We start from the raw sequence: 19,789 nt of genomic DNA, 5'->3' as shown, positions 1-19,789 counted from the left end.
ATTGTTGTTTATTCAAATTTAAATCAACTTTTTAGTGATAATGAAATGGATTAAATGATATGCCAATGTCATTTATCTTAGACACTGGCCACTTCACAAGGAAATATATTGGAAAACAAGGAGCTTATAGAATCACTCAATCAGACCAAGGCCAGCAGTGCACTAATCCAAGAATCCCTCAATGAGTCTTTCAGATTACAGATTTCTTTAGATCAGGTATGTGGAGATTTGTTTTGTACAACTTTTGATGGATAGGCAACATCCTGGTGAATCTGATGCAATCACATCCTTTATAATGAAAGAGTTCATATGTTAATTAATTAAAAAGTAAAGAATATGATCTAATGGGGTTAATCATCATTAATTTTAATTCAAAGTGCTGTGATTTCATTTTTTATATGTGTTGTTATGACAGAGCCATAGTTGAGGAGTTTTTTGGAGTGTTCCTTCCGGACTTCCTGTTCAACTCCATTCTTGGGTCCCAGCGGTGGGCATTTTAGTTGGCACAGACAGCACTGAAGAATCAGTGCATGGACATAGTTCCTGTACTTTTTCCAGCTACCATTTGTCCTTCAGGCCTCTGACTTTCCATTATGTGTCTTTTTTCAGGGGTTTGTAGAGCTGTTGCTTTTCCCATGAGGCATGTTGCAGCATCCTACCAAGAATCCTTATGTTTGCTATTAATTAGTTCCGGGATCTGTTGGTTATTCTCCATCAGGCCAATCCTCTATCATGATTCTGTACTTGACATGAATGTCCTTGTGTTCATTCCACAGCAAGCTGTCCAGCCTCACTGCCATCCCTGACTGGCAAGAAGTCAAAAAGGCTTTATGTCACTTGAGAAACAAGAAGCTCTCAGGAGCACGCACTGCCTCTGCTGACATTCTAAAACTTGGCAGAGAGAAATTTCACATACAAGTTCATAACCTCACCCTCCACGTCTGGGGAGAGGAGGGTATGCCAGTGGTTCTCAGATACAATGCCATCACCCTCCAGTAAGAAGACAAAGCCTAATTGGTAAATTCATTAGAGTCTCCCTTAGGGCCTCCCTATCACCTCCCACAATTGTACCCCCTGTGCTTCTCTTTACCGTGACCCAATCCATGACTCTCAATCTGTGCCCCACTTTCATGACCCATAGTATTTTTCTCTTCTTGACCCAACAGTAACGTTTTGCAGTGGTGTCCCACACACAAAATATCTGTTTCTCTTGCAAAAACTCTCAAGTCTTTCCCACCTTTGAACAATTTCTAGGCTGTAGAGTTCAACTATTTGTAATTTTTCTCCATTTAAGTTCACATATGATTTACAGCATGTTGTAGTTTATTGTTATACATTGCTGTCTGTGGAGGGCAGCAAAATATCATAATTGATTGTAATTTCTCATTTTTTGCAGGAGAGGGATGCATTCCTCCCACTTGCTGAGACCGCCAGCAAGATGTTCTTTATTATTAGTGATCTGTCCAAAATTAATAATATGTATCGCTTCAGTCTTGCAGCCTTTCTTAGGCTCTTCCAGCGATCATTGCAGAACAGGAAGGTATGTTTTGAACTTATCAGAATGAGTTGAAACAGTTTAATTTTCATTATTGGCAATGACAAAAGTGAACAAACTATTTTATAATGTGCAAACAGCAGGAATTTCTAAACAAAACACTAAATTAATTCTTACCATTTCATCATGGCAATTTTGTAGTTAAACTATTGGTTATTTCAACAAACAAAATACTTTTACACAATTAGAATGATTTTGTACAAGAAAATAGAATGATTTTCTTTCCCAGCTCACACTTCTAACATACTGTGTTATTTTCCTTAAAGAGGGATGGGGTTAATTGCTCCGTAAAAGAACTTAATATTAATGTGGCTTGCAAATGAAAGAGGCAATTGTGCTCCTGCCTTACTTTTTCGACATCATTTAGCTGAAGGCTCTCCTGAGCTGCACTTTGAATGCTCTAAGGCTTGTGGTGCAAACTTGTTGCTGCAAGTTTCTGGTGATACAGATTTCCCCCTCTGTGGTTGTATACAAGTATATTCAAGGTGTAGAGAAACAAAGGACTGCACATGCTGGAATTTAGATGAAAAACATGGTGAGGCTGGAGGATCTCAGCAGGCCAGGCAGCATCCATGGAGAAAAACAGGTGGTCAACATTTTGGGTCAGGACCCTTCTTCAGGACTGAAGATAGGAAAAGGGAAAGCCCAATATGCAGTATATAGGAGGGAAAAGCAGAGCTGTGATAGGTGGACAAAAGAGGGGAGGCGCAGTGGGCAGAGGGTTGTCACCTATCTACCTATGTACATATTTTAAAATAAATGTCATGTATCAGAACTATTGTAGACAGAACCAGGGATCTTAATCTGCAAACAGCAAGAAGATTTTAGAATGCTGCTTAATAAAAATTGAATTTCTTGTGTCCATTCAGTATTCTTGTGCAATCCAGAAATGTCCTCAGTGTTGTGTAGCAGGAAATCTTGCGACTCACTCTGAGCAGTGGCACAGGAAATCTTGTATTTGAATAAGTTTATATGTTTACATTCTAAAATTATTTTTTTAAATTTATAATCCATTCATTTACCCATTAGGAATCTGAAAACACAGATGCCCGAATCACAACACTGATAGCTATACTGAAAACTTCGACGTATGAATACATTTGCCGATCACTGTTTAAGGTGAGAGTAATCATTGCATGAGGTGATGTTTTGTTAGAATTGTTATGGAGTTTGAAATGTCTGGTCTTGAAGTGTTTGTTTCCCAATCCCTGAATTGTGGGATGGAAACCTTGTCATTTGAGTAGCCTGAGTGTTATGTATTTTGTTTACTGGCTAATAGCTAGCATTGAGTGCAATCATTTCTAATAACTATTTCTCACTAGCTTTTTTAACCTTAAAGACTTGTTGGGATAGGTGGCAGAAAATTTTGAAAAGTTGCTAATCAACAGAAAGTTAATAGTTTGTCCTCCACTAATTTTGGAATATGTCTGTTTATACCATTTCACCTGTGGAGTTTCAGAAAATTGGCTTGGTCAAGCACAGCACAATATTGGGAGGTCGCATTCTAAATATTGCATCTCCATGGGGCATTGTTAATTTTGTTCTAAAATTGTATTTACATAAATGCATTTATTTAAAATGTACTTATGCATCCTAGTGTTGCATTAGGTACATGTGGCCATCAGTTAACTCCTATTTATGAATTAATTCCCAGATAAGAGTTAACTGATGATTAACTAATCCATAAAATGGAAGTTCTATCCCAAGGTCACTGGTTTAGTGATTTTTTTCATTGTAAGATGTACTCTTTACCATGTATTTAGATGCTGATCAATGTTGGAGAGAATATTTTTTATCCAGATTAATTCATTAAGCAAGGAAGTATTCTATTAATTGAATGTGCAGAAAATTGGTCTTTTTAAAAGAGCAATTAAACTCCACAAATGCTGATGGAGATAATATTGTTTTTAAAATACTTTTTCCTTTTTCCTCCTTTCTGTTTTCATGGGAGAGTTTGTTGTGGAGTTTGGCCAGGGCATAACGTTTATTTTCTTTGGACGGAATGTATGTTCACTGGTGGCTTTAATTCTTGTTTCTAACCTCCCTCTCTCACCATGACTAGTTCTTTAGGATGGAAGTGACCAGGATTTTTTTTCATGTAAGAGTAGCTGTCCATTTTTACTCCATCATTGACAATGAACAAAAAAAATATAGAAATCAGCATATTTAAAAAAAAGTAAGAATGAAAAGATGTCTACCTAACAATTCATAGAGCTATCAACTTGGCTACAGAAAGAAAGGCAGGAAATGTATTTGTGTATTGGATATACAGTTCAACAATCACACCTAAGTAATTTATTTGAATAATTTTGGTGTTTGCAGTTTATACATAGACCATTTATACCAAACGTTTTACCTGCAGCAAGATTTCAAAACCAGAATAGAGATGATGGATTAGTGAATTTGCTATTGTTAATATTAGGTTAATGTAGTTATGTTGGAGGTTAGGATCAAACCAAGGTTGCTTAAATTCTTGGGGATTAGCCATCATTAGGTCACTTCTCCTTTTATATTTATGTACCACAAAGGAATGTATAATTATTTCAGTTCCTGCATTAGATATTGCCCATCCACTGTCATACCTGTCAATAAAGATTCCCATTGTCAATAAAGATTCCTATTCTATAACAGCCAGCTCAATCTTTGTTTTGGTTTAGGACTTTAATTTCAGATTAAACTACTTCACGTTCCATTCCATCATATTATGATCACTCTTCCCTGATGGACCCGCAAGGTTATTAATTAGCCGCTTCTCATTGTGCAATGTCCAGTCTAGGTCACCTTGTTCCCCAATTTGCTCCTAATGGTTGGGAAAAAAGTCCTGTACTACTTCAGGAATTTACCTCCATGGAATTGTTGCCTTTTACCTGAGACGCACTTGACCAATGACCTCTGGGATTTAGAGCTTGTGAGGGCCCCGTTATGGACTTTGCAGGACAGACTTAGCAATTGGAAGCAAGGCAGCGTATGGCATACTGACTGAGGTGGCAAGGTTGAGGAAGTGATGGGAATTGAACTTAGAGTTGAATTCCTACTCACTTTCATTGTCATTCCTCCAGTAGTCCACCAACATTGCTTTGCTAGGAATGAGCTGGTGAATCCTTTGCTCTACATGAGAGGGGCAAAGAACAGTCAATGTGAGAGCATCACATGCCATACTCAAGGTGACATTCAGAGTGTGCAGGAGATTACTGAATGACTGTATCCACTCATTCCATTGCCACATTTGATGCTCCATGTAGGCAATTGTGGCTTGAGACATTAATGCCATTTGCTTGTTGTCACTTGTGAAGTAAAAATCCAAATATCTTTCTTACTAATGCTATTGAAGTGTGTGTCTTAAATGCTGCATGGTGTGCATTAATTCTGTGGTATCTTAAATGATGCATGTCGTGTCTTAGTTCTCTGACACTGCTCCTCAGAGTGAAAAGTCATCCTTGCCATTCTTCACCACCCCCTTGTAGTTTGATCAAAAGCCCTATGGGTTATTATAGAGATGAATTAGAACTGTTAACGAATGAATGTTTTACATGATCATTATATACTCAATCATAATTCATTGGCTGATGACCTTTTATGTGTTGTATTAGTGGATGTTATTTAATTTTATCACCAGTTAGCTGTAAGGCCTGTACCTCCCCATTTCTGATAAATGATCAAGCTAAGACTCTATCAGCTATTGCTTGTGAAATGGCTGGAGGGGCACCTCTGGTTCTCTCCCTCCTTTGTGTTCTTTGCTTTTGTCTGCAAGAAAGGTAAGGTGAGATCTATGACTAAAAGTGATGGTCTGTGCCGTGTGGATGGATGGAGAACACTTGTTGATGGTGACTATGAAATTGTTGCATGATATAGCTTAAAGATATCAATGGGGATGGAGGAATTGAATGAGTGGGTAGTGGTGATAATACCTGCAAATTGGTGTGAGTTTCCCCCATGTGCCCTGGTCTCCTCTCTCATCCCAAAAACATGATGTTGACTTAATTCATTGTTGTAAATTACCCCTTTGTGTAGGTAAGTGGCAAAAGAACAAAAGAGGAGTTGAAGGGCATGTAAGAGAAAATAAGTTGTACGGCGAAGGGGAAGGAAGGAGTGGGACTGATGTGATTGCTCTCCTGGAAGCTAGCATGGACCCAGTGGGCAGTATGGTCTCTTACATTGCTCAGTAAAACTCCAATAATCCAGCATGTTTGGGACTTTGCTGGATTAGCAGATTTTCAGGACCATTGGGTGCTATTTCCATTAATACCTGAATACTCTTAATTCAGTTTTTTTTAAGATGTAAAACAGTATTGCAATAAATTATCTACTGAACCAGGTAAATCGAAAGGGACCACTGTAAGTGGAAAGGGAGCAAGAGAACTGGGTCTCTGGTAGGCTGAAAGAGAGAGGGAACCGGGGTCTCAGTGAGTTGCAAGAGAGTACAGTAAATATTACCAGATGACCCAGTGGAAATATTTTTATAAATGCTCAAGGAAAGGAGAATTGTTGTTCCTTAAACATATAGGGCCATGCCCTTACACTAAAACTCTTCCGCTTTCTTCTTTCCTTTCAAAGTTTATGATGTGGATTTGTGACATCTGCAGTGTAAAAATGAGTCTGCAATAAAATCTGCAAAATCATATTCCTCCTCCTAGTTTTAGAGGAGTGTTGGCATTGATCCTATGTCAGGATGGATTTCTAATGAACATTTTGATCATGCATTTGGGAGTTTTTAAATATCTTCAATCAATAATGAATTAAATTGCAAAGAAACATGCAATTGTTTCTTGGTACAGGTTACAAAGAATGCATTTTTGCAGAGAGCTGCCTGTGAAGCTGCAGTACAGTCACAGAAACAAATTGCACAGTGAAAGTTTTCCTATTCACAGAAATAACTCAAATGTTATAAAATAAATGTTAATACTTAATAAATAATGTCCACTAAAATGTTGGTAATTGTCAACTTTAACACTAATTTTAGATTTCCTGTTCTTCCACATTTTAAGAAATTAATCTAACCTGGTGTAACAGTGATGTTGCTTATGGGCTCTATCATTTCTTTTCAATAATTATGTGCTGGATTGACTGTGCTGTTTCATAGAGAATCACCAAGTGTGGGTCAAAGCATTCAAGTCAGGTCAAGTTCATTGTCATGTGCACAAGTACGGTGAGGTACAGGTACAATGAAAAACTTGCATGCAGCAGAATGACAGGCATGACTTCCGTGTCTGTGCTTTGCAATGCAGGAGTCAGGAACACAAGTGAAAATCAAAATAAAACTGCAGATGTGGGAAATCTACAATAAAAACAGAGAATACTGGAAATACTGAGCAGGTCAGGCTGTATCTGTGGGAAGAGATGCAGCCTGACTGAGTCTTTCCAGCATTTACTGTTTTTATTTAATCAGGAACACAAAACTGCTGGACTCAGCGCTGAGTGCAGAGGAAGAGCTCAGTTGTGCTGAGCTTAGGAGCCAGATATACTTCGAGTCTGGTCATAGCACAGCTCCATGGATTTGGATGGGATGAACAACTTGGATTGAAAAAGTAAGTGCAGGTAAGTTTTTTTTAAACTAAATCCCAGTGTTTTCATTTCTACAACACAACATGTTTTTAAGTAATTTTATTTTTCTTAATGTGTTTAATTCATTAGAATATCAACTGGAAATCTTCTGTTAGGACTGTTTTTGGTACAGCATTGACCTACAATCCTAAGTAAGTACCTTCTATAACCTTAGTTGAGACAAAGGTTATTGAAGGTTTATTAAGGAAAATAATGAAGTATATGACAGATATAGGCAACTCTGGTCAAGTGAGTTGCTTGAGTAATGTAAAGAATGTAAGAAAGTACTTAAGAAGGAAATTAGGAGAGCATAAAGAGATCATGAAATATCCTTGGAAGGTAAGAATAAGGAGAATCCTACATCATTCTATAAATATATTAGGAGCAAGAAGATTATCTAGGGAAAGAGTGGCTCCTCTCAGGGACCAAAGAGGTAATCTCTGTGTGGAATCAGCAGATGTGCGCGAGATCTCAAATGAATACTTCTCATCTGTATTCACCAAGAAGAAGGATGTGGAGAATAGTGAGTTCAGGGGGATGTGCATTAATTGTCTGGACCACATAAGTATTAAGAAGGTGGAGGTGTCAGACGTCTTGAAATGCATAAGGGCTGAATGAGATCTATCCCAGCATGCTATGGGAAACAAGGGAGGAGATTGCTGGGGCTCTGACAGAAATTTTTGAATCTTTGTTAGCCACAGGTGAGGTACCAGAAGACAGGAGGATAGCTAATATCATTCCTATATTTAGGAGAGGCAGCAGGGATAAGCCAGGTAACCACAGGCTGGTGAGCCTTGCATCGGTGGTAGGGAATTCTAAGGGACAGGATTTATGTACATGTGGAAAGGCATAGACTGATTAGGGTCAGTCAGCATGGCTTTGTGAGGGGGAAATCCTGTCTCACTAATTTGAGATTTTTGAGGAGGTAACAAAGTGGATTGGTAAAAGCAGGGTGGCAGATATTGTGCATACGGACTTTAGTAAGGTTCCTCGTGGTAGACTGACCCAGAAGGTTAAGGTACATGGAATCCAAGAGGGGTTGGCCAATTGGATCCAAAATTGACTTGGTGTTTGGAGGCAGACGGTGGTTGGGGAAGGATATTTTTCTGACAAGTCCGTGACGAGTGGTGTACTGCATGGATCAGTGCTGGGACATTTGCTCCTTGTCAAATATATTAAAGACTTAGACATGAATGTAAGAGGAATGTTTAGCAAGTTTGCAGATGAATGGAAATTTGATGGTGTTGTAGATAGCAACGAAGGTTGTCTGAAGCTTCAGCAGGATATATATCAGTTGGAAAGTTAGGTGGAATGAATGGCTGTTGAAATTTAATCCCGACTAGAGCAAGGTGATGCATTTTGGGAAGTCAAATAGGGGTAGGACATATACAGTAAATGGCAGGTCACTAAAGAATGTTGATGAACAGAGCGACCCAAGTTCATAGTTCATTGAAAGTGGCAATGCAGGTGGATAAGGTGGTGAAGAAGCCATATGGCATGCTTGCCTTCATAGTTCAGGGCATAGAATATAACAGTTGAGACGTCATGTTGCAATTGTACAAAACACTAGTTAGGATGAGCTTGGAGTATTGTGTGCAGTTCTGGTTGCCATATTTCAGGAAGGATATGATTTCACTGGAGAGAGTGCAGAGGACTCTCAGGATGTAGCCTGGATTGGAGGACTTTAGTTATGGGGAGAGGTTGTATTGACTGGGCTTGTTTTCCCTTGAGCGAAGAATATAAGATGAGAGGCGTAGATAGTCAAGTAGTCAAAATCATTTTCCTATGGTAGAGGGCATAAGTTTAGGGTGAAAGGTAAGAGTTTTAAAGTAGATCTGAGGGGGTAACACAGAAATGGTTGATATTTGGAATTTGCTGCCAATGGAGATGATGGGATCAGATACAATTACTGTGTTAAAGAGGCATTTAGACAGACACTTTAAAAGGCAAGGCATAGAAGGATACAGTCCTAATTAGGGCAAATGGGATTAGTGTAGATGGGCAAAATGGTCAGCATGGACACGGGCTAACGGGCCTGTTTTTGTGCTATTCTGTGCTATGACTATGAAATGTCTTTGAACATTAATAGATGTAGAAAAGATATTTGTATTTTAGTATTTATCTATGTTTGAATTGCAATAAATACTGGCTGTCATGCCATTAAGATTGGAATAACTGCAGGCCTAGGTTTTAACTCAATTCTTAGGTCACTGAATTAGCCTAATAAATATAATCTCTTTTTATACCATGGGAAATAGAATGTTAGACATAAATATAAATGTTGAAATTATTTTAGCTAATTAAGCTCAACTCATAAAGTATTGCAAAGCTTTTTTTCAACATGCAATGTATGTTAAATATAAGAAAAGTGTGTGAACCAGATATTCTAAAGAGAGTCCTGACTGATGACAGTATTTTCTAGAAACTAGCCTATTGCACAGTGCTGTTTTTATCAGCACTGTGGAATCCAAAATCAATTTTACCCAAAATAAATCATGCTGCCAATAGTTTTCGGGTGAACTTGCAGCAAATATTGAACTACACATTTCACATTGGTGCACTGGAAATTTTCTCTGCATCATTTACACCTAAGAATGTTTATTGTTGTGCCAAGGAAGTTTCAGTACTGACATAAATTGGAGTTCAGAGCTCTGTAAAACAGTTGTTGTGGAACAGTCTGAGAAGAATTAGGGCCACAATAATCTATGTTCTTGCTTTGGTCACAAATTACTCATTTAGCCCCCCTCCTCCCCGTCTCTACTCACTCTACCATCCTACTCACTCTACCATCCTACTCTTCCATCTCCTGCTGTGCCATATCAAGCTATTCTGGTAAGCAAGAAACAGTGGGCCTCTCCTCATACACTGCAAAAACCAAACAGATAATCACGACCCAAGTTACTGTTCTGGTGATGTAGCAGCACACATGGTAATGAAGGTGTACACAGTAGATCAATTCCAAAGGGATATAGTAATCACAATGAAACATTATTAATGAGCACTACTGGCAGATTCCATAAAGCCTTAGCTCATGAGATTGTTCGTGCGTCTGTGCCCCCTCTGTCCTTGAGGAGAAGAATCATTTCCTCCAGCCTGGTGAAATGTCGGACTTGAGAGGGCCTACTCTTCCTGTAATGTGACTTCCCTCTTCCTGGCTGACTTAGCCTATGTAGAGGAGATATAGAACACTAAATTATCTTTTCATTACTTTGTATTTGTATGTGTGGGAGGGAGAGGATACAATTGTCAATGGTAGGGTATGGATGTGGAGCAGTGCAGGAGTGTGTGTGTGTGTGTGTGTAGATGGAGTAACAGTCTGTGTGATTTAACTGTTTATATGTTTCTTTTGCCTCTCTCATGCTCTCGCTCTTGTGCTCTTGCTCTGGATCTGTGTCAGAATTGGATGGCAGTTTTGCATATCTTAAGTTCCCGAAAGTTCTTGTGACACTGCCCTATGTGGGGATTCTCATTTCTGGAGGAGGCAACTTGGGCCAGGGTTTTCTTATGGTAAATCTGGCAGGTCTCCTATCTCCCTTGTACATAGGACCTTTCTCTATATATCTCTTTGACCAGAGATTTTGATGCCGCTTTCTCTAAATGTGGGAGCTTTTCTCCCTCTCCATTGTAGTCTCTCTATCCTGTATAGAAAACAGTGTGTGTTGCTGTTGTCTGGCAGCTATGGGGATTGTCCCTTTAAGGGCTGCTGCTCTTCTCTGATTGCTGGGCAGCAAAATGCCAGCAACTGTGTTGAATTTAACATGCTGCATCTGGAACAGCAGAAATTAAGTTTTAATTCATCCTTCTGGGTGTAATGCAATTTAATGCTGTTGCACATGCACTTTGGCTAATTTCATGATTTTTGGCAGTAAACATAACGATGTAGGACGATCCAAGTTCTGGGCATGTGTCTGCCAGTGGGGCATATGTCTGTATTCACAGCACACAATCTAAACCATAGCAAACAAAGTCAACTTGCTTAGAAAACAGTAAGTAGAAACAGAATTATTGCAAAAACTGAAGCATCTCCCCAAGAAAAGCAGGGTAATTACTGTGGAAAAGTGCAATGAATAGGGCATAGTTCTGCACATACACATTATAACCATAAAGTAATTTTAGTTATTTACAGAAATGTGATCATCAATGTTGATTGATAAAGGAATTAGCCAACCACTCCATCTGAGAATACCATTATCATTATATGCAAACTATGCTGAAATGCCTGCATTTTTCAAAAAAAAGTGATTTGCCTCACTTTGTTTTGACATGATTGTGAATTTTGAACTTTGTGCACTGAATCCTTTATAAAAATACATGCTAAATTATAATTATCAGATATTGACTACCCATTGATTGATTAAGAGATTTAGATAATATTTTTGAGAAATATGGTAATTTGTGCCTGTGGCTCTCAATTATACTTTGTGCTACACCAAATTCCGTGCCTGGAATGTGATTTTCTAAAGTTGGTTTGTTATTCAACTAGAGTTTGATGTTTTGTTTAGCTGGAGTAATGCTTTTGATTAAGTGTGTATACATGATGAGAGAAGGCTTTGAATGAGGAATATGGCTGATGCTGTGTTTCTAAGCCATGAAGTTTTTCAAAAAGTTTTAGTTTTCTTTTAGCAAATCATGATCAGGACAGTAATAAAGATAGTGGAATAAATGTCATTGGTCTCAAACTAGGACTGTTTTTGTTACTATTCACTAATATCTGCTGCAAAGTCTTTAAGATGTTCTGTGGGATTAGGTTAGGGCTCAGTCAATATTCAGCAGGCATTCACAATTTAACTTCATACATAAAAGATGATGTATGGGAGGGGTTACTGGTTCCTCTAAATCTGCACCCAGAAACACAAGACAAGGTAAAAGAAAATGGACGAATATTGAAAACTATATGGAATCTGTTCATCAAAAAAATAATCAGAATCACAAGAGACTGCTGGAATATGGAGCAAAAAATGAGCTACTGAAGAAACTCAGTGAGTCAGGCAGCATCTACGGATGGAAGGGGTTAGTTGATGTTTTAGGTTGAGCACCTTCATCTGGACTGAAAGAGTAGAGGGGAGATGGCCAATATAAAGAGGTGAGGGGCAGGGCAACAGCTGGCAAGTGATGGATGGATTGAGGTGAGGGAGGAGGGTTGATGGGTAGATGGAGTCAGGTGGGGGAGGGTAGGTGAAGTTATTGACAGAGGCTGGGAGGTGGAGGCAACAAAGGGATGTGGATTATAGAATCTGATAAGAAAGGAAGATGGAGAGTGGAACCAAATAAAGGAGAGTTGGTGAGCTGATGGGAACACGGGGAGGGAACCCAGTGGAAGGAGTGTGTGGGTGATGGGCGGATGGAGTAGGTGAGGGAGATGTAATAAACTGAGTGATGGGCTGTGGGGGTTGGAAAGAAAGGTGTGTTTGGGAGGACATGGGTAAATCAAAGGTGAGAGAAAGGGACATGATGTTGGGTTGTAGCTACCCAGGTACCTCATTAAGCAGTGTTCCCTCCCCCATCTGACTCCAACTGCCAATAACCCCCCCTCCCCCAGCCTGGATCCACCTATCGCTTGTCAGCTCTTGCTCCTTACCTCCCCTTTACCTCTTTATATTGGATATCTCCACGCTACGCTTTCAGTCCAGATGAAGAGCCTAGACCTGAACATTGACTGTTCGTTTTCCTTCACAGATGCTGCCTAACCAGCTAAGTTCCTCCAGCAGCTCATTTTTTGCATGAAAAAATTATAGTGGAAGTTGCAATCCTGAATAGATAATAGTTGAAGATTGGTTGAAATATTTGTATGTCAGACTCTGTGTCCTGTCTTAATGAAGTTATCAACTTGTGTAAAACAGGTTAATATTCTTGTTAAAACAACATACTGAGAAATGTCAAATGCACATTTGCCTGCTGCTGTTGCCCAAAGTAAGTTCTAACTTTTGATATTTATTACAGCATTTTTTATGATATTGCCATAGTGTTGTGAATAATGATGAATTTTTAGAAATGTTCCTAAAAGTGCTGGTATATCACTCAACTTCAGTTCCTCTTGCCCAAAATTTCTCTGAGATGCTTTACCATTTCTTAACATCAATAAATAATCAATATGTAATACAGTAAAATTATTTTTTGGAAGAACGTATGCTTCCAATAAAAATGTAGTAATCTTAAAAGTTGTATTTGGGTGTAAAATTATCAGTAGTTAAAGTTTGTGATGAAAATTTATTGACTTGAAACGTTAACTCTGTTTCTTTCTCACGGATGCTGCCTGACCTGCTATAGTTTTTTGTTTTCATCATTAGTTAAAACTTGCTGAATTTGGCAATGTCTTGGTTCACTAATTGAACACCAGCTGATAGGCTAGCCTTTAGACTAAATTATATTCTCATGTTTCTTAAAGTTTTCATTTCAATTTGGGTACACATTGAGATTCAAGTCATACAATCAAAATATTCTTGAATTTTTCATTTACGTTCTTATGTAAACTCAACGGCAGCTGTAGAATTTTTCTGTTTTGTAACTTTTACTGGTGTTGGGTAGAGGCAACGCCCTTCAGAAACCTACATAGGAAAACACCATCTGGAATATTAGGCATTATTTTAATATTATCCAATGCTTATGAACATTTTGTCTCAACAAGTCACACTGGTTACTTAGTATTTACTTGTTATGAGACTGTAAGAATATCAGGCAGATGAAATATTTATGCATTGAATTTCTTATCTATTTCATCGGCATATTTAAAAATACATGCGAATGCAACCTATGTCATTGTCAGCAATGGACGGAGGCAGTTTCACAAATTAGCACTGCTCAGGATATAACCTGACACATAAGCTTCCTAATTTCCAGTGGCTGCCACATGGAACAAATGAAACAAAAAAAAAATCTTTGCTGAACCTTAATGTCCACAGATGTATTGATTAACCTCTTCTATTTATTAGTGCATCTCTCTATGAACTTACATTTCTATGATAGAAGAAAAAGGCTTCTATATTGTGAATGTACAATCAGTAATTGGTGTGAGGAATACTTTCATGGGAGTGTAAATTTAATTTATTCAGAGCAATACAGATTTAAGCTGGAATTCATTCAAAATTTGACAGTTATTTGGTCGTGTTATTCGATAAACTTTGAAATATGTTTTCCTTCAATATTTGATGGGAATTATTCTCTAACAGGTAATAGATGCAGGAACCTAAATGTGCTGGTACATTACTCAACAGTTATGAAAGCACATATATTTTCATGCATGCACTTTCAGATTTATAGGAATTGCGGTGGTGCTGGAGGCAGGGCACACCTTGGCCCTAATCCAGCACCATGGCAACATGTACAAGAGAGCAACACTAGTCCACACACTGAATTTTAACCTTTCATTCTTCCCTGTTCCAAAGTGGTATTGGAATGGTGGGCCTGTGGAAGTCAGAATTCTTATGTCTGTGAAATAGGAAGACTCCCTCCTGATTATCTGCTGTGAGTTATTTCAGGGAGACGGTGCTTTCCAGATTACAAACTCCAGGATTTTCAGTCTATGATTTATTTACTGTTTCCCTGCTGGCTTCTCTTCCTTTGCTGCAAATAGGAGAATCACTTGCTGTTGTCTTTAGGCAGTAATGCCTAAAATTCCAGTACACTGTTAATGGTGTGATGGAATGATGCAAATGCTATGACAGAATGACTGTTTTGCTTGTTGCCTCATTGCATCAAAATTCAGTTGCCACCCAGGCTGGAAGTCATCCACAGTCCCAATCATTTCAATAGATTGGCTGAATGTCTGGGCTTCAAGCAGCACAGCACTTGGTCAGTGAAGGAAAGTGGGAAGCAGGATGGTGCATATTTGGGAAGGAAGAGATTAGGAAGCAGGACAGCATTATACATAGAACATAGAAAATTACAGCACAGTAAAGGCCCTTCAGCCCACAATGTTGTACTGACATTTTATCCTGATCTAATATCTATCTAACCCTTCCCTTCCACATAGCCCTCCATTTCTCTATCATTCACGTGGCTATCTAAGAGTCTCTTAAGTGTCCATAATGTATCTGCACCCACAACCTCTGCTGGCAGTGCGTTCCATGCACCCACCATACTCACTGTAAAAAACTTACCCCTGACATTCCCCAGAATAGTTTCCTCCAATCACCTGAAAATTATGCCCCCTTGTGTTAGCCATTGTTGCCCTGGGAAATTCTCTGACTGTCAACTTGATTTGTGCCTCTCATCATCGTGTACACCTCTATCAAGTCACCTCTCATCATCCTCCTCTCCAAAGAGCAAAGCCCAAACTCACTCAACCTATTCTCATGAGACATGCTCTCCAATCCACGCAACATCCTGGTAAATCTCCTCTGCACCCTCTCGAAAGCTTCCACATCCTTCCTACAAGGAGGCGACCAGAACTGAACACAATACTCCAAGCGTGGTCTGACCAGGGTTCTATCGAGCTGCAACATTACCTCGCAGCTCTTGAACTCAATACCCCGACTAATGAAGGCCAACACTCCATACGCCTTCTTAACAACCCTATCGACCTGCATGGCAACCTTGAGGGATCTATGGACATGGACTGCAAGATTCCTCTGTTCCTCCACACTGCTAAGAGTCCTGCCATTAACCTTGTATTCTGCCTTCAGATTCAATCTCCCGTAGTGTATCACTTCACATTCATCCAGGTTGAACTCCATCTGCCACTTCTCAGCCCAAATCTGCATTCTGTCAATATCCTGTGGTAATCTACAGCACCCTTCTACACTATCCACAACACCACCAACCTTTGTATCATCAGCAAACTTACTAACCCACCCTTCCACATCCTCATCCAAGTCATTTATAAAAACCACAAAGAGCAGGGGTCCCAGAACAGATCCTGCAGAACACCACTGGTCACCGACCTCCAGGCAGAATACGCTCCATCTACCACCACCCTCTGTCTTCTATGAGCGATCCAATTCTGTATCCACACAGCCAAGTTTCCCTGGATCCCATGCCTCCTGACTTTCTGAACGAGCCTTTCATGAGGAACCTTATCAAATGCCTTACTAAAATCCATGTACACCACATCCACTGCTCCACCTTCATTAATGTGCTTTGTCACATGCTCAAAGAATTCAAGTCAGGCTCATGAGGCACGAGGTGCCCCTCACAAAGCCATGCTGACTGTCCTTTATCAGCCTATGCTTCTCCAAATGCCCATAAATCCTGTCTCTAAGAATCTTCTCCAGTAATTTGCCCACCACTGAAGTAAGACTTACTGGTCTGTAATTCCCAGGGTTATCCCTACTTCCTTTCTTAAACAAAGGAACAACATTTTCCACCCTCCAATCATCTGACACTACTCCTGTGGCCAGTGAGGACGCAAAGTTCATTGCCAAGGATGCAGCAATCTCTTCCCTCGCTTCTTTATAACCTTGGATATATCCCATCCAGCCCCGGTGACTTATCTATCCTAAAGTTTTTTAAAAGTTCCAGCACATCGTTATTCCTCACGTTGACATGCCCTAGCATATCAGCTTGATGTACGCCATTCTCACAATCGTCAAGGTCTCTTTCTCACTCATTAGGAATGGGGGAGATTGGGGACCTGGACAGCAATTTATATTGTGCTGATGGTGAGGAATGGGTGGTAGATCGTAGCATTTGGTGAGGTGGTGGCTAGGAGACTGTCTATACAATGAGCAGGAATGTGATAAACAGAGCAAGAGAGGATGGAGGGTCCCAAAGACTTAGCTAAGCATTTGGCACTGCATCTTTAAGACCAAGGAGCGCTGTTGATGAAAGCCATAAGGACAATGTGATCTAAGTTCACCCCAAATCCCTCATGCTCAAAAGGAACATTGGATGGGAAATGTTGTTATGTGTTCCAGTGTTGGAATCATATTCACCTTGTAAGCCTGACTAGAAGTGCTTCTTCAGATTTCAAGATCTATTTTCATTTATGAAACACTGACAAAATCAGGCTATGAAACCAAATTTCTAGCTACATCTGGTTAATGTTGTAGTTTTTTCAGTAGTTTTTGCTTTGGATCAACCCGTGCAAGCTTCAGATAGTTTTCCATTTTGTTTGATATAATTGAGGATGCAATATTTTTCTACTTTTTTTGCATCACATCTTTGCTTTAAAGTGTACTTTCAGATTTCCTTGTCAATAATTTGTATTCATTGTAATTGCTTCATAATTTTATTTGCATTTTTGGAATTAAAAGAAAACCTTGTAAAGTGAAAGGAAAATTGCAAAAAAAAGTGCCTCAAAGTATAGATGTGAATTGTGCTCCACATAAGCTTTCAAGCAATGACTTATTGTAAACTTTAGCTTTATGATCTGGTACAATAATATCCTGCAATCACCATTTAGTGTACATTCTACAATAATGGGAAGAAACAGGTTTGCCTGGAAGCCATCATTTAATCTGCACTATCAGTGGAAATAGCTTTCAAAAAGAACTTGCTTTTACATTTCACATTTGTTGGAGTGCTATGCTTCATTGCGTTACTCCCCTTTTCCCTAGTGTCAAGTTAAAAATGATCTATAAAATGGATTGCTTTTCTGGTTGTTCCTTTATCCACTTAAATCAAAAATGGCATTTTAACTGGATCAAAAGCATTTGCATGACGTATATCATTTGTATGCACGAGCTAAAATTTCTCTTTCAAAAAGGATCATAATTTGGTCATGATTAAAATTTCAGTGCATTTTTTTAATAACTTTACAGTGAGTGTGAAGTTTGTTGTACTATTCTACTGTGACCATTTATTTATATGTAAAAAAAAGATAGTGGACTGGAGCATAATAGCACTTGTACAGATAGGTCATAGGACAATAATCTTTTGTTTTATTATACGTTGATGTGACCTTATTAGTTTAAGGTATATTGGAAGTAGTGATTAATATTTTTGTTCAGCAAATTACGTGAAATATTTTGGCTGAAGGGTACAATTATTTCTTAAAGGGCAGTGTATATGTGGTGTATATTTTGTGGATTCTAACCAAGATTGCACTGCACATTCTATGAATTCTGATTTATTTTCCTGTTCAATTTTGTGTGTTTTAATAATTGCAATTTTGTTTTATCTTGTATGAAGATAATTTTTTGATGGGATGCTTATAGTTGTTATCAATTATATCTTAAGAAAAATGACAACAAAAAACTGTCACATTAAGAATTACAATTAATATGACTGGCCATTGACAATAGCAATAAGATTTATGAGTAGATTGGCTCATGAGCATCTCAGAACATTTTACAAAAGGGTTAAGCAGATAAATGGGAATTCTGAATAAATGTTATAATTTAACACTCTCAGCTGACCATGAATGAATCCGATAGCTGACTACTTATGCTCCCAACTTAATGCTTCAAGACACAGTCACTTTGAAATACTCCCCAAGCTTAAATAGAATCATCCATTCATCACTCAAATGATATTCACACAAAATAATGTAAATCCTTTATTGTATTCATGCGTAATATAAGTTGCACAGCCTTTCACCAAATTGACTTCCTGTTTTTGCACTTACATCATGCTTCTGATTTGCCGCATTTTTTCTTAGCAACTATAAACTCCAGTATCTATAATAATTGACTTAAATGTTATTTGAAATGTTTACTTGTTATCTTATAATGCATTATTAAATGTATCCATTGAATTATCTTTCATTAGTTGAAGGCATTAGCCTCATCTAAAGATTGTGGTGCAGAGATATAATTGAATGTACAATATGAGCATGTATTGTGTTCCTAATTTGTAGACACATCTTTTAGTTGCCCTGATAAAATATTTTACATAGGATTGCTGAGAGATTTATTGAGAGTATTGGAGGAAATCTAGATGACAAAATTTAACAGCTTTATTAATGCAGAATGATTTATTGAGATTTTTAAGAAGAGGAGCTTGTGTCTATCCATATGCACATGTTGCACTCTATCAGACCTCATTGTCCTCTACCAAACAGTTTCAAATACTTGGAATGACCTGAACAACAAAGATAATACATCTTATCGCCACTCCCAATTGTATGCTTGAATACATTTCCTCTGGTTCCTCCATACTCACTGTTAACCATGAATGCAAGGCATTTACGGACTTTCAATTGTCGCTTGTCATTTGGCCATCTGCCTCTGCTACCTTTGCACATTTCCTGCTTCAAAATGCCCCCCAGGTCCTTCCTTCTGTCATAGTCCTCAATCCACACATATCTCTCTCTTACCCTATCACCTCTTAACTCTTCCTTGTCAAATCCAGACTTTTCCCTTCCTTTCATTTTATTACCTTTTTTCCTTCCATAAGTATGCTCCATTATTCTCTTCTAATGATGGAGGATTTTGTCATGTTGTCTATTAGATATAATATATATTTATTCAATAAGTATCTTAAGAGCAAAAGGATAACTAGGGAGAGAGTAGGTGCCCTTAAGGATCAGTGTGGTAATCTGTGTGGCACCATAGGAGGTGGGTGCAGTCTTAAATTAATGCTTCTCATCTGTATTTATCGTGGAGAAAGACGTGGAAGCTAATAAGTTCAGGCAAGAGAACTGTGAAATCCTGAAGCATATCGATATTATGAAGGAGAAGGTGTTGGAGGTCTTGCAGTGGATAAATACAGGCACTGACCAGGTGTATCCTAGTTCATTGTGGGAAGCAAGAGAGGATATTGCTGGGGTCCAGGCAAAGATTTGTGTATCTTTGGCTACAGGTGAGGTCCCAGAAG

At 38.6% G+C, this 19,789-nt stretch overlaps 1 protein-coding gene across 3 annotated transcripts in view; it reads left to right on the top strand.

Annotated features, from left to right (window-relative positions):
• The window catches only part of LOC127576305 (cytoplasmic dynein 2 heavy chain 1), a 380,433-nt gene that overhangs the window by 192,305 nt on the left and 168,339 nt on the right, over nt 1–19,789 (top strand). For all 3 annotated transcript variants that reach the window (XM_052026810.1, XM_052026809.1, XM_052026811.1), the window contains 3 exons: nt 82–216; nt 1,397–1,540; nt 2,585–2,674. In XM_052026810.1, the coding sequence (XP_051882770.1) occupies nt 82–216; nt 1,397–1,540; nt 2,585–2,674 (369 nt within the window). The remainder of the gene's footprint in view (nt 1–81; nt 217–1,396; nt 1,541–2,584; nt 2,675–19,789) is intronic.

The sequence above is a fragment of the Pristis pectinata genome, chromosome 11 (assembly GCF_009764475.1).
Source record: "Pristis pectinata isolate sPriPec2 chromosome 11, sPriPec2.1.pri, whole genome shotgun sequence".
Classification (NCBI taxonomy): domain Eukaryota; kingdom Metazoa; phylum Chordata; class Chondrichthyes; order Rhinopristiformes; family Pristidae; genus Pristis; species Pristis pectinata.
Note: the sequence above shows the minus strand (reverse complement) of the source record. Positions and strands in the feature narration are given on the sequence as shown.